This window comes from Anas platyrhynchos, chromosome 1 (genome assembly GCF_047663525.1).
Source record: "Anas platyrhynchos isolate ZD024472 breed Pekin duck chromosome 1, IASCAAS_PekinDuck_T2T, whole genome shotgun sequence".
NCBI lineage: Eukaryota > Metazoa > Chordata > Aves > Anseriformes > Anatidae > Anas > Anas platyrhynchos.
The window spans coordinates 57,655,839-57,669,878 of NC_092587.1; the positions used below are offsets into that span (position 1 = coordinate 57,655,839).

Genomic DNA, 14,040 nt, shown 5'->3' on the forward strand with positions numbered 1-14,040 from the left:
AGGCTAAAACTTGTAAATTTATTAGTAAGCATACCTGATTTCCTCCTTGTTTAGCAGCATGGGGATGACTGATGCCCTATTTATTTGTTTGTCATTCCCTCTAGCTCTCTTTTTCTCTCTCTCTCTCTTTTTTTTTTTTTTTTTTTAATTAAACAGGGAATTCCAATAAAGTACTAGCAACTTTTTGAATAATCTAAGCTCTGGCCTCATCTTGCCCTTGAAGATCCCCCACTCCTGAGAACCACTCCTGACTTTTGTTCTTTTCAGGAAAAGCTGTGACACAGTCTTGTAGCAAAGGGTAGCTTTTATAATCTGGTGTATGTCCAACTCCATTTAAAAGCCTCAGGTATAAAAGTTATTTTAGGTTAAAACATTGAAAAATAAGGCCAAAAAATATCTCCTCTTACTTGTTGTTGACTCAGAGGAACAAACTTAAGCCATTGCTGAGTATTGTTGAGTCATGCCTTGGTATGCAAAAAAAACACCAGTTGCTTTTCTTTCATATTGTCTTCTATATCACTACACACTTTTTTTCTTTTCCTGCTATAAAACATCAATTCACTTTCTTGAAGGTTCATCTAACTTTTGCTTTGTTTGCTGTAAAAATGACAGCTTGTGTTATATTACATAGATACACTTTTTTTTTTTTTTTTCCCAGTAGCTACTGTTCACTAACTTAAAATACGTTGACTTCAACTAGTGAAAGGACTGAAAATCATTCATGGGTTAATTGTGTTTTCTAAGACTTGTAAAGCTGCCCTTGCTTCTGGCTGCTTGCTGAGTTCTGAAATAGTACAGTCCTGTTGCACTGCACATATAAATTGTATTTATTTTGGTTATAGTTCATGAATCATTATACACTAGCAAGACTGTCTTCTCTTCTTTTTTTTTTTTTTTCTTTTTTCATTTTTTAAAACATCTTAGAAAACATTTATGTGGCAGGATGATATATGCATACATATATTTCATATTTCACTTATTTATTTGTAAGCTGCTTATTAAATATCTCTTGGTTAGTATTTATTGCTCATTTGCTGGACTGGTTTCTGTTATATCTTTGTACTTACTTTTTTTTTTTTTTTCCCAGAAGAAAGGAATTATACAATGTATTTTACTTTGAGTAGAAGAATGCTTATTCTTAGTGTTCTTTGTAATTCCTGGACTATATTTTTGGACAAGTTTTCCATGCTTGGAGACTGCTGCTGATAGTTAAATCCTCTCTTTTCTGCTCAACATGTTCTAAGAAGTTATTTAAGTTGTGATTGGGATTAAAAAAGAAATTGTTGTAAAATGCCATACCTTTTTGAACTTTAATTTCCTTTCTTGTGTTGGTGAAAATGTCATAATCACAGAATCATAGAATGGTTGAGGTTGGAAGGGACCCCTGGAGATTATCTAGTCCAACGTCCCTGCTCAAGCAGGGTCGTAGAAAACAAACCCAAGTTTGTGTCCAGAGGGTGAGGATCACCTCCCTTGACCTGCTGGCAATGCTCTTCCTGCTGCAGCCCAGGATACCACTGACCACAAGAGAACATTGTTCAAGAGAACAATGCTCATGGTCAACTTGTCGTCCACTGGGACCCCCCAAGCCCTTCTCCTCAGAGCTCCTTTCCAGCAGATCAGCTCCCAGCCTGTACTGGTGCATGGGGTTATTCATCCCCAGGTGCAGGACCCTGCACTTGCCTTTGTTGAATTCCAAGAGTTTCCTCTTTGCCCATTTCTCCAGCCTGTTGAGATCCTCCTGAGTGGCACTGCAGCACTCTGGTGTATCAGCCACTCCTCCCAGTTTTGTATTATCAGCACACTTGCTGAGAAGGCAGTCTATCCCTTCATCCAAGTCCCTGATGAGTAAGTTAAACAGTACTGCACCCAGTATTGACCTCAGGGGACACTGCTAGCTACTGCCCCTGCCACTGATCTCAACCCTCTGAGACCTGCCATTCAGCCAGTTCTCAGACAGAACAGACATAGAGGGAGTGAGACCAAGCAGCAGGAACATAATGTGATTAACATCTCCAAAAGAAAAAAAAAAGAGGAAGAGAAGGAAGTCTCAAAGTTTTACGTAAACAGATTTCCACAGGAAATCCATTCCACAGGACCCACTGCAGTACGCACAGAGATCTTTCTACTTTGCAAGTGGAGGGAAGAATGCATTTACTTGGGCAGTAAATAGTGGTCCGCATGACAAAAAGTTCAAGAACTTTACATCAATACATTTCTCTCTTATAAGCTTGATTTTAAAAAAACTGTAATTATCAAATAAAGGAGTAATGTATTATGTGTACTCTTTTGAGTCAGATCTTTTCACATTAAACACCTCTTAGTTCATAGAAGAAGGAAAAAAGGACAAAAAAAAAAAAAAGGCACCACAAAGGAAGCAGATAATATACTATAGAGTAGTTAGAAAAGGAAAGGAAAAATTACTTCTCTTTTGGGTTTTGTCTCATTCTCATTCTGATAGCTTTCTACTTTTAGCTTGCAAAGTGATAGGAATCTTAGTCTCTTTTCTGCTGGCTCTGCTGCAGAGGCTGTTACCAGTCAATGCAGAAGGATAGTGACTTCCAAGAACACTACAGCAATTCTTTCAGGAGTAATTTTAGCTGTTCTCCATCCCTTCACCAAGATAACATCAAAGTAGTAATTGCTGGAACTTGCAGACTTTGTAATAAGCCATAATGCTTGGGTAGGATATTTTTATATATACTGGATATTCTTCTTTGTTCAAGTGTTTACGTGTTCTATGTGAACTACTTCAACCTGTTTATTTAAAATATATTTTGCATTGAGTTGTCCAAGTTCTGAAAGTTTAAACAAAAAGTGTTTAATATTAAATACACTGCCACACTGCTCATAAAATTAAATGTATGTAAATGTGAGGTGTTTGTGTAAGTTATACATATATTTGCCACAGTTGAATTGGATCACTGGGATAGCTTCTGAGTGGATGTGACTCTCTGACTGAACTAATCTGAAAAATATTATTCTTTCTGGAGGCAGCCCTTTGCATTATTAGTTTTGTTTTATGATGGTACTCCCTTACTGATATTTGCAATTGTGTTCCTATGAAATATGATGCCAGTCTGATGGATAGGTGCAGGCAGCAGAATTGTGGCTGTGAATTTCCAGACTTTCAGACAGGTTATAAAGCAACTGAACTACTGATATAAATGTTTCAGTATTACATATTGTGCCTGCATCATTTTAGATATGCTGTTTCTGGGGAGATTAGCATATTATCTGTGCTTTGGAAAGAGGGAGGTTTACATATGCTACAAATTTATATATAACCAAAATGCATTTTCAATATGTTGTTTCTTTTTTTTTTTTTTTAGCAGACGTAACAATGTTTTATATTGCACATCTCTATTGTATTTTTATCATCAAGCATCATATAAAAACGTTTTTAAAAACTTTATACTTTACACAGATAGTTCTGTCCTTGATGGGATGGGGGAAAGTGATCACAGGTGGCAGATGTTACACCATATTGTTTGGTGCAGTAGTTGAAAAGTTAGGTACAGTACTGCTAAAGACTATTAAAATTCCTCAATTGAATGATGTAGAATATAATTTATTTTAGACTTCTACATTACGAATAACTTTTATGAATGTCTGGAAAGCAAAACAGTTATTTTGTTTTTCTGTGGTTGTTTTTTTTTAGAGTCATATTACTACGTATCTCCTCTAGTTGGTGCCTTTTTTTTGGCTCTGACTCCTATGGGGATTGTCATAGCTGCCAAACACCCAGCTACCAGAACTGTTCTCCATTCAGGATGGGAGCCGGTTATAACTGCCATGGTTATAAGCAGGTAAGTCTATTTGTCTTTGTTTGTCTTGATGTCTCTCGTCTGTGTCTCTGTATATCTTATATAACACCTGACTGTGCTTGAAAGAAACTTTCAAGGAGCCCCTAGAATGTGGAGTGGGAATAAACTTCAGCCTTCCAAAAATTATGAAGTTACATAGTTAAATCATAGATGGGAATGAGTGGGGAAGCCAGCAGTAGCCTGTGGAAATGACTGAACAGAGATGTACTGTATCAAATAAAAGAAACAGTGAAGTATTCATCTCCTGCAGCTTCCTATCAAAACTGCACACTGATCTAAGAGGTGATTTAATCAAATGAAAGCTATGAATCTTAAAAGTCAAGTGATTGTCTGAAATTCTATGGTCTTTGTTATACAAGAAGTCAATTTTAATATCTAAATCTGCAACTGTAGCAATGTTAGTCTGTAGCAGAGGACAAAGTAATGGGGGAAAAAAGACGAACTGAGCAGAAAATCATGGCTTGAAGATATTACAAGACTGAAATTACTAAAAAAAAAAAGTTTTGAAATACTAATTAATGTACCTGTTTGCCGTATTCTAAATATTGTACTTTGTTTTTCAGTATTGGTGGCCTTATTCTGGACACTACTGTATCTGATCCAAACTTGGTTGGAATTGTTGTTTATACCCCAGTAATTAATGGTAAGACTAAGACAGGATTATATGCTGCTATGTATTGATTGATAAGCTTGGGTTTGATAAAAGCCTATTAACACCTAAAGAGAGTTTTTTGGTCCTATTTATTGCAATCATTAAAGCATGTTGGAGAAAGTGAGAAGTACGAGCCTGAAGCATGCCTTAAGAAACTGTGAAAGTGAAGACGTATATTCAAAAATGATGTGATCAAATATATTGAAATTGTTATGGCTGAGGAAAATTTAGATGATAATTTATTTCAAATGATTTTATTTTGAATGGCCAAGGGCAAATTTTCAAAACAGCAATTCAATATTTACTTGCGTTTAGGTTTAAGAGCCAACAGGGGTGCTACAGGCAAATTGATTTCTTAAGAAAGATGTATATTGGTTCCCATGTTTGTTATGTGCTTTCCAGATGCACAAGAATCTATTCATGACAATTTCATCCATAAATAGTTTTGTCATCTAAGAAAAATAACAAGGCAAATTTTACATGAACAGATAATATCTTATTAGTCTGATGTAGTCATTTGCAAAATGCAAATTTTTAGCTTCTTTTTTTGCTACAGTTTCATGTGACTGATACATGTTTAGCTTGCAATAATTATAATCACTGGATCTGTTCCCACAATAATGCTCATTAGCTGCTCTTTTCCCCTTTTGTGTTTCTATGTTTGATTCTGTACATTATTTTGCACTTTTATGCATTGATTTTTGATCAATTTCTCTAACTATCAAGATGATTCCAACTTCTGATTTTTGCTTATCAAGTGCTTTGGCTTATCTTAACTTGGCCTTTGCAAATGCCATTGGGGTATATTCTATTTGTTTTCTAAGCTATCAATTAAATAAGTTAAAACCACTTGGTTTGCTCATCTGCTTTGATAATAAAAATGTTATTATTGATGCTGGGTTTTGAAACATTTTGCCCCAGATCTAATTGTTAATTAGATTTAAGGTTGCTACTGGAAATACAATATGGGATAGCATCAAAACAATTTGCAACAGTTAAAAGTTGGTATATCTATGGCTGTGCCCATTAGGCAAGCCGTTCTGTTAGAGGAGATAATTGTGTGACTTTGACAGAGGGATGTTCTTGGTAAATTCATGTTAGCTTTTGTTTTACTGCTCTCATATCTTCTAGGTGCTTACAAATTGTCTATTTAATAATTTGTTCTAATACTTGTCAGGAATATAAATTTTACAAACATACAGATTCCCCAAATCATTCTTTTTAGTCCTTTTTAGAGATACATTTCCCTATTACAGCCCTCTGGTATTTACTAATGTCCAAGATAATCGGTTTGCAAAAATGATCACTGATAACTCATGGACTGTTCATCTAGCTCTCTAAGGATGCTCTACATTTCATTTATCCTCAGGCTGTACAGACTTAAATGTACAAGTTTACGATCAGGCATCACCATTTTTTACAAAGTCAGGATAAAAAAGGAACTGAGTATTTCAGTCTTCCACACGGCACGCTGCTTATTCTTCTTTCCCATTAAGCTCCTGTATTTCTTTTTTATTTCCTTTAAATATAAGGCATTTCAGTGTTGCCACTTATGTTCCTTGCTGACTATAAATTCATTTTTACTTTTCAGCCTTTATGCTTCCTTGCCTGAGCCTTTCCTTTATATTCATTCAAAATTGCATGTACTTGCATCTACTTTTTGTGCGTTCCCATTTCGACTTCCAGATACCTAAAGAGCAGGGCAACCATGTTGATCTTTGACCTTTCCTGCTTTACATTTGAAAGCTTTCTTGTAATAGTCCTCCGTGGTAGATTGCTTCCTAAGAGGATTGTATTTTCTTTTGGGGCAGGTGCACCCAAAACTCTTACCAGGGGTACTGCTTTCCTAGACGACATCCCTTGATTACAAAAGCAAATAACTGTCTGATGACTGCTTTATACTGTTCTACAGTAGGCGTCTCTCTCTGCTTCAGTACAGTAGTAGAATAGGTCTGGATTTCCTCTATAGACTCTCGTGCTCTAGTCTTGCCACCTACATGGGATACAGGTCTGATGGATACAGGCCTTTCTCAAGACCCCACACTCTTACCAGATGTTGCAGTGATGATGGTCTTCTACCCTGTAGTAGTTATGAACTGCCCTTGTAAGTGGAACTGTGCATCCTGTTCAAGGTTGGTTTCTTTCACAGAAATTGGTTGTAAAAGCTGAATTGCATGTGTGTTTACATTTTACCTTTTTTAAAAATTTGTAGTTAATGATTGGACTTAAGTAAATCATTTTAATTGCTAGGAATGACAGCTTACTATAAACATGCCTCTAGAGAAAAAGTTAAATGTACCACTTTGTTTCTAATTTTCTTTCATAAGTTTATGAACAGAATTAAGGCAATGTGCATACATTCTTTTGATCTATCTTTAGAGAAAAAGAACTAGCCAAATGCTATACATAGCCATGGATGATTAGCTGGCGGGTCAAAAGATCCCTGAAGAACTAGGTAGGCTGAGAGAGGAAAAGCTGGGGCTAAAAGTCGGCTTGTAGCTGTGACAGTCCCACTGTGCTTCTCTGATGATGATTGCTGTGATAATTGCACCACCCCAGTTATAAAAGCTGCCTTCATTTTAAGAAGTTTTATATTACTAGGCTGTTCTCAGCCTTTGGCATCTGCCCCCCAAACTACTGTGCAATGCCTGGGAATGTTTTTTTCCATGCTACACCAGATACCTTACCCCATTGCTTATTTGGATTTTTCATGCTTAGCTGCTTCTTTTCTTGTTATGCGTAAAGCAATCTTTTCCCAGCTCACAAGGTTTAAACTTTTTAGTGACTTGTGATGGACCATCATCACGTTGTTTATAGTCTCCTGTCTGTACATTTCAGCTACTATCCCAGTCTTAAACTCCATGTTGTAATGAGAGTAGCTTCACACCAAGCTCCATTTTGGAACTCTTAACAAGCTGACAACAAGCACAATAATAGGCCAAGACTAGAGCCTTGTGCTGCTAGCGTAAGGGGAAGCTAGTGCAAGGCCTGCAAGCTATGATCAGCAGTAGCAATGCTGCTTTTGCAGTGCCACTGGACAACAACGTAAGCACCAATGAATTCTGGTCTTCCCTCATCCACAAACGAGCAGAAGGGAGTAAGTGTGTCATATGTGTGTGCTAAACTCCTCAGACCTCAGAATTTGAAATATAGAGGCATTTCTATTGGAAAATATAGAAGAAAATACATTCTGTGTAGAGGATGCAGCGTGCCTGCTTTATGGTACACATCCTGAAAAAGGAAATTGTAGATAAGCGATTTTTTCAGTTGCAGTTAGATTAGGCTTTCCTGGTTTTCATAATTCTATTGGCTCCTTTTGATTTTGCTGGTCAGTACAGTGCAGAAAACTGGAGCTTAGGAAATCTTTCAGTTAAAAAAATACATCTGTTGACGCTCATTTACTAACCAAAGGTGTGCTAGGCCACTTCACAGAAGGCTTTTTAAATATGACTGTTGCAGAAAGCTTTCTCTCCTAGTCCTTGGAATTATTGTAAACATAAGCAGTGAAAGTAGCTGCAGGTTTTCCCACTCACAATGGTTTTCAGATGCCTTTTCCTTTCTCCTACTTTGAAGTTTGTTGTTCCTGTGAAACAAGGAAACCTAAAATAAATGTTGTAACCTTTTGGGATTGTGTCCAGCCAAAATCTCAGGACAGTGTGTGTTTGTCCAAGATTTCAAATTGTTGCTGATTTTTTTCAGTGCCAATTGTTGTATATTGTGAAATCCTGGACATCATACACTGCAAAGTCATCAGGTGTTAGGCTTCCTTTGTGTGCTCATAAGTAGCATTCAATCTGGTCCTGTCTAAGTGGTTTTCATATTCTTAGATGTGGGACAAGTCACTTTCATCATATATATGTTACAGTTTGGAGCCATACATCTTTTGGTTTGAGAAATACTGGTCTGGAATTTGAACAACCTCAAAGATTCCTACCCCTATTAACAATAACTACAAATTTTTTGCCAAGAATATTAAAATAGTTCTGAAGCAGGCAGGCATTTATAGTCAACTTTACTGCTGGTGGCCAGCAGTATTTTACAACCAGTTTTCCAATTTTCCCCTGTTAAACACATTTCTTGAGATGAAGAATTATTTTTAATTCTATGGTTGGTTGGGTTAAATTGTAACTGTGCTTTCTAAAAGTACATAAATCATTTCATGGTTTTAGCCATTGTGGTACTTTAAATCTAGTTGAAATTTAGATGTTTGTGTTTGATATACTGAAGTTCTGAAGAAACTAGCTAAAATCCCAGCATGGCTGTGCTTCAGCTTAGATACTCAAAGTCAATTGTTATGTTTTCTAATGGAAGAGCTGGATAAAATTTGCAAATCCACTTACAGCATCACAGTTTGTTGAATTTGGCTCAGGAACTGCAATTTGCAAGTAACTGAGTTCCTTTTGTGCAGAAGAAAAAAAAAAAAGATAATGCTTTATACAATTATATGCTTCAGAATAATCAGCTGAAATTAACTGAGATTACTAGACAGAGCCACTTTCCATTTTCCTTGCATGCTTAAAAAATATTGTGAGATGTCTTGTAAGTATTTTTATTTCAAGAGTTACTGCATAGTAAATAACATGTGATTAGATTTCACCCCATTTTTATGCATTTTGTAGAATGGAGGTTCTGCAAATTAATTCTGAAAACAACTGAAAACCAGAAATGGTTTGAAGGCTTCGTATAGAGAAACTTGCATTTACAGATCATTTGAAACAAGAGTCGTTACGGGTAACATAAATCTGTTGTAATATTCCCTACTCTTTGGCTGCACATAGTCCTTGGTATGTGGAGGAAATAAACGTAGATCAAGGAATATGAAGAACCTGTATGAGAAAATTTAACACAAAACTTAATGAGTTTCTGTTGTCTGGGAGATGAAAGTTAAGCTTATGTAATATATTCCCCAAACCATATCTTTTTTCTTTTTTTTTTTAATCTATTAATAGGATAAATTGAAGGACAGACTTTCAGGCTTTTCAGACATGTCTTGCTGTAAATTGTTTCCTTTAGAGAATATGGAAAGAAAATGCTAGAAATCATTCCCCCTCAAAAAATAAAACGTGTTTTTAATAATTTTATGTATTTTAATCTGCTATAGGATAGTTGTACTCTCAGCTTTCATACAACAGAGAAGTGCTTTGATTAGAAGTCAATCATTGTCTCAGATGGCTGAGTTTCTGAAATTTTCCTCTGTAAGTTACAAGGGAAGACATTAGTGTACTTCTGTGGTACTGGAGCAATATGTCTGGGTAGGAAATTAACTTTTCTGCATCCTGAATTGCACAGAATATAATAGAATTAGAAAGCACCTATACACGAGATTTATAATTCAGTCTTTATTTTGGAATGAAAATGGAGGAGGATTTTCATTCTGAATATTTAATTCTGAATATTTAATTCTGACTCATTATTGGGTTATAGTTCTACTACTTTTTAGTTATTAGTTGTACATGTAAATCTGCATAGTCTGTGCTGTTCTTTCAGCTGTGAGTTTTTTCAAGTATTTTATTTTTTTACAAGATTTCAGTAATCATTAGTTTTCACATCACAAGTATATCCAGCATATTTTCATTTTTTGACAGTCAAGGAATACTTGTCAATTAGGCATAGGATAAAAATTATTTATGAGCCAAATCACACCTAAACCACTCAATTTTAAAATGCAATGGGTTGCATATGTAATGTTGTCTTAAAAACTCAAAAAACAAACAAACAAACAAACAAACAAACAAAAAACTTAATTGGCACAACTGACTGTATTGCTGTACATTGTGGTTGGGAGGGTGCAAAGGTAAGAATATTCTTCTTAGGGAATTTTGTTGGCCTAATTCTACCCTTATATAGGTATTAATAGATTTTTGTCGTATTGCACAAGCTGTAGTGTAGAAGCTTGGGAACAGCACAGTATTCTGTGACTGATAATCTCTCTCCATAGAAGTGAATTTATAAAGACCTTCAATCTCAGTGAATTGATGTGCATACAGTTTGCCATTCTTACAAAGTTACTTGTGTACCCCATCATGCAACCGTTCTTAATAGTCTTGTGAATGGTTATGGTGTTGGTTTTTAAAGCTGAGGCTTTATCTTGTTATCTTGTGCTCTCAGTGCTTTCAGGAAGGTAGTTTTCTGCAGGAACCCATCTTCATTTATATATACTTAAGGGAAGAAAAAAAAAAAAAAAAGAAAAAAAAAGAATGAGATGGAAAGCTACAGGAGAGGATGTAACTTTATATATAAGGTAGTTGAATACTGCTTTGCAAAATTCCTCTTGCTTACCATGCAGATCTCCCCAGTGTTAAAGAAGTACCTTAAAACAAATTTTTTACCAATCAGTAGTAACATAATTATTCTTATTTTCTGGAATATCTGATTGTAGATTCTGAATCTGACCTACAAAAATATTAAACATTGATTGATACAAATGAAAACATTCATTGGTGCAAATGAAATCAATGAAAAGTCTGGTTTAAATACTTATTCAGAACAAAATGACTTAAATATTTCACATTCATTACCAAAAACTGCAAAATGTTCTTTGCAGACAGTATAAAAATATCACTTCAGAGGTATATTTTAAAATTAAATGCATTCATGTTTGCAAAGCACTCAGATTTATAGTGACAAGCACCAATGAAAAGCAGAAGAGAAACTAGTAAGTCAGTATTCAGTCCAGATTTTGAAAAGTGGATATTAAATAAGACTGTGAATCATTCATGATATGCTAAGGATAAATTAAAGTATCAAAGTGATATTTAGTCAGGCAATGCATCATGACATTGAATTAGAAGTCTGAGAGGAAGACTAGTAATTGTATTATTTTACTGCAACATAACTTATACCAATTTACCTATGGAGCATTTACAGATAGGTTTCTGTAAGATGTAGAGGGCTGTATCTACCATGAACTTGGGCTTTGGAGCATCTTGATTCTGGGTGTCTGGCTGCCTGCAGAGAAACTAAACCTAGAGCAAGGGGTTCCCAGTAGTGTGTGGAGGATGGTGATCTACTTTGGAAGAGTACAGGGAAACAAGTACACCTGTGTGCTGAAGATTCAAAGTTAGATTCCTTTTCTAAGGTTAGATGGAAGCTTCTGTTCTTCAAAAGCAGTAAGTAAGCAGTGTGTCTTCTGTTCATTGGAACCATAGCTGAAATAATGTTGAGAGGAAGAGCTGGCTTTATTTACTTTTTTTATAAAATCACAGAACCAGTTAGGTTGGAAGGGACATTTTGAGATCTAGGCCAAGCCCCTTGCTCAAGCACTGTCCTAGAGCACATTGTCCAGGATTGTGTCCAGTTGGATTTTGAACATATCCACAGATGGAGACTCCACAACCTCTCTGGGAAACCTGCTCCAATGTTTGATCACCCTTGTTGTAAATATTTGATTTTTTGCGTGTTCAGATGGAATGTCTTGTGTTCCATTTTTTTGTCATTGCCTCTTGCCCTGTCAGCAGGCACTACTGAGAAGGGCCTGGCTCCCTTGTCTTCATCCCTCCCCTCAGGTATTTAAACACATCAATAAGATCCCCCTGAGCCTTTTCTGTTCTACAAGCTGAGCAGTCCCAGCTCTGTCAGCCTCTCCTCATATGAAAGATGCTCCAGTTCCTGTGATCCTGTGCTAAACTTGCTCCAGTAGGTCCATATCCCGTACTGGAGAGTTCAGAATTGGGCTCACTACTTAGATGTGACCTCACCGGTGCTGAGTACAGAGGAAGCCTCATTTCCCTCCACCTGCTGTTGATGCTCTTCCTAATGTAGCTGAGGATACCGTTGGCTGCCTTTGCCATGAAAGTACGTTGCTGGATCATGGCCAATGTCTTGTCCTCCAGGACCCCTGGTGGCCTTCTCTGCAGAGCTGCTTTCCAGGTAGTCAACTCCCAGCCTGCATAGGTGCACAGGCTTGTTCTTCCCCAGATGCAGGACTTTGCTTTTCCCTTCATTGATCTTCCTTTCAGCTCAGCTCTTCAGACTCTCCAGGTCCCTCTGAATGGCAGCACAACCCTCTGGTACGTCAGATATTCCTCCAGTTTTCCCTTGGAAATGGTACCCAAAGTCTGCACTATAAGATATGTGCAAAACAACAGCAAAACCAACCAACCAACCAAAAACAAAACAAAACAAAACAAACAAACAAACAAACAAACAAACAACAAAAAAATAATTTAAAAAAAAACAAAACAAAACAAAACAAAACAAAACACAACACCGCCCTGGTGTACTACCCAGAGCATTAGGTGATCTGAGATGAGTCTGCATCAGCAACACCCATCCTGCTTCCTTTAACTTCTATGTTTGTTTGTTTTTTTAACCTGTAAAATGTTAATAAGAGTAATGAGACACAGGTCTCCTTTGAAATATTCTTTAAGATGCATTGATACAAAGTACTTTTCATGTGGTTTTCAGACTAGCATGGTCTTACTAGAAAAAAATCCTTTCCCAAATAATGCTTAGTAGAATCATGCCTGTAGGCATACTCACAAATACATTATGTGTTTTTGGCTCTATGTTAAATATGGTTTTGCGTGCTTGTTTTACAAAACAAAAGAACCGTAATAAAAAATAAATAAATAAATAAAAATAAAAAATCAGAAGTGCTATTAATTCTTGCTTATCCCTTGACTGACTCAATCAAATGATGAGATTTTCAATTTTCTTTTAATGTTGTAAGTCAGCATGATGTCCTTCACACTTTAGCAATGTCTCTTCTTCTTCTTGACAAAGTAGCACTCACATTGAAGCTAAACACATCTGCTGTCCTGAGAGGAGCAGGTGCAGGATTTTACTTTTGAAAGCAATTATTTTCCTCTGTGATCTAGTACTCATGAGAATGAACAGTTAGTCTTTGCTATGAAGTATGTGCTACAATGACTACAATACAATTTCAGGAAACACATTTTCTCACTTAAAATCATGGAAACAGTCCATATATATGTCTGCAGCGATTTTCATCATATGAGCAGCTACTGAGCACGTGATCATTTTATGCATTCAGAAGATGCTCAGAAATGATCAATTTTCTGTATTGACATCTAGTCAACCTACACAGTTTTATCTGTGTTCTGCTTCTTGTGGGGATCTGATAAATCTGATATTGCTGAGTTAACTTCACAAGCACAGTAACTGCTGTTAGAGGAAAACAAACTGAATATCTCTGTACATAGTGATTCATTTAATGCAAGCACAGCTTTACTCAAGTCATTCTAAGACCAGCAAAAAAATGGAATTTGATTCTGTGCTGATTTCTATCTTGTTTTTGTTTGTTTGTTTGTTTGTTTTTGTTTGTTTTTTAGAGCACCATTCAATCCACAGCGTTTTGTGTCCTCGTGTCCCTGCAATACCTGTTGCTTACAATATTCTCTCTGTTCTCCCTCTGCTTTGGCCACTATCCTTTCTCTTCATCATCACTTAACCATGGGCTGAGTAAGAGGCATCACGCCTAGCTCCAAGCCATGTGCTGACTGGGCACCTGGCGTGCTTATGTTGAGAACTATACAGCTTTTGTTACTGCCTTTGGCTCACTGAGGTGTGGGTTTGAATCTTTATTTACCTAGGATTAGC

The 14,040-nt window shown here is 36.4% G+C and overlaps 1 protein-coding gene across 1 annotated transcript in view; it reads left to right on the forward strand.

The window, feature by feature from the left end:
* Positions 1-14,040, forward strand: part of SLC41A2 (solute carrier family 41 member 2) — a 59,570-nt gene that overhangs the window by 28,269 nt on the left and 17,261 nt on the right. The window contains exons 7-8 of the mRNA XM_038180267.2: positions 3,662-3,809; positions 4,391-4,470. Coding sequence (XP_038036195.1) covers positions 3,662-3,809; positions 4,391-4,470 — 228 coding nt within the window. The remainder of the gene's footprint in view (positions 1-3,661; positions 3,810-4,390; positions 4,471-14,040) is intronic.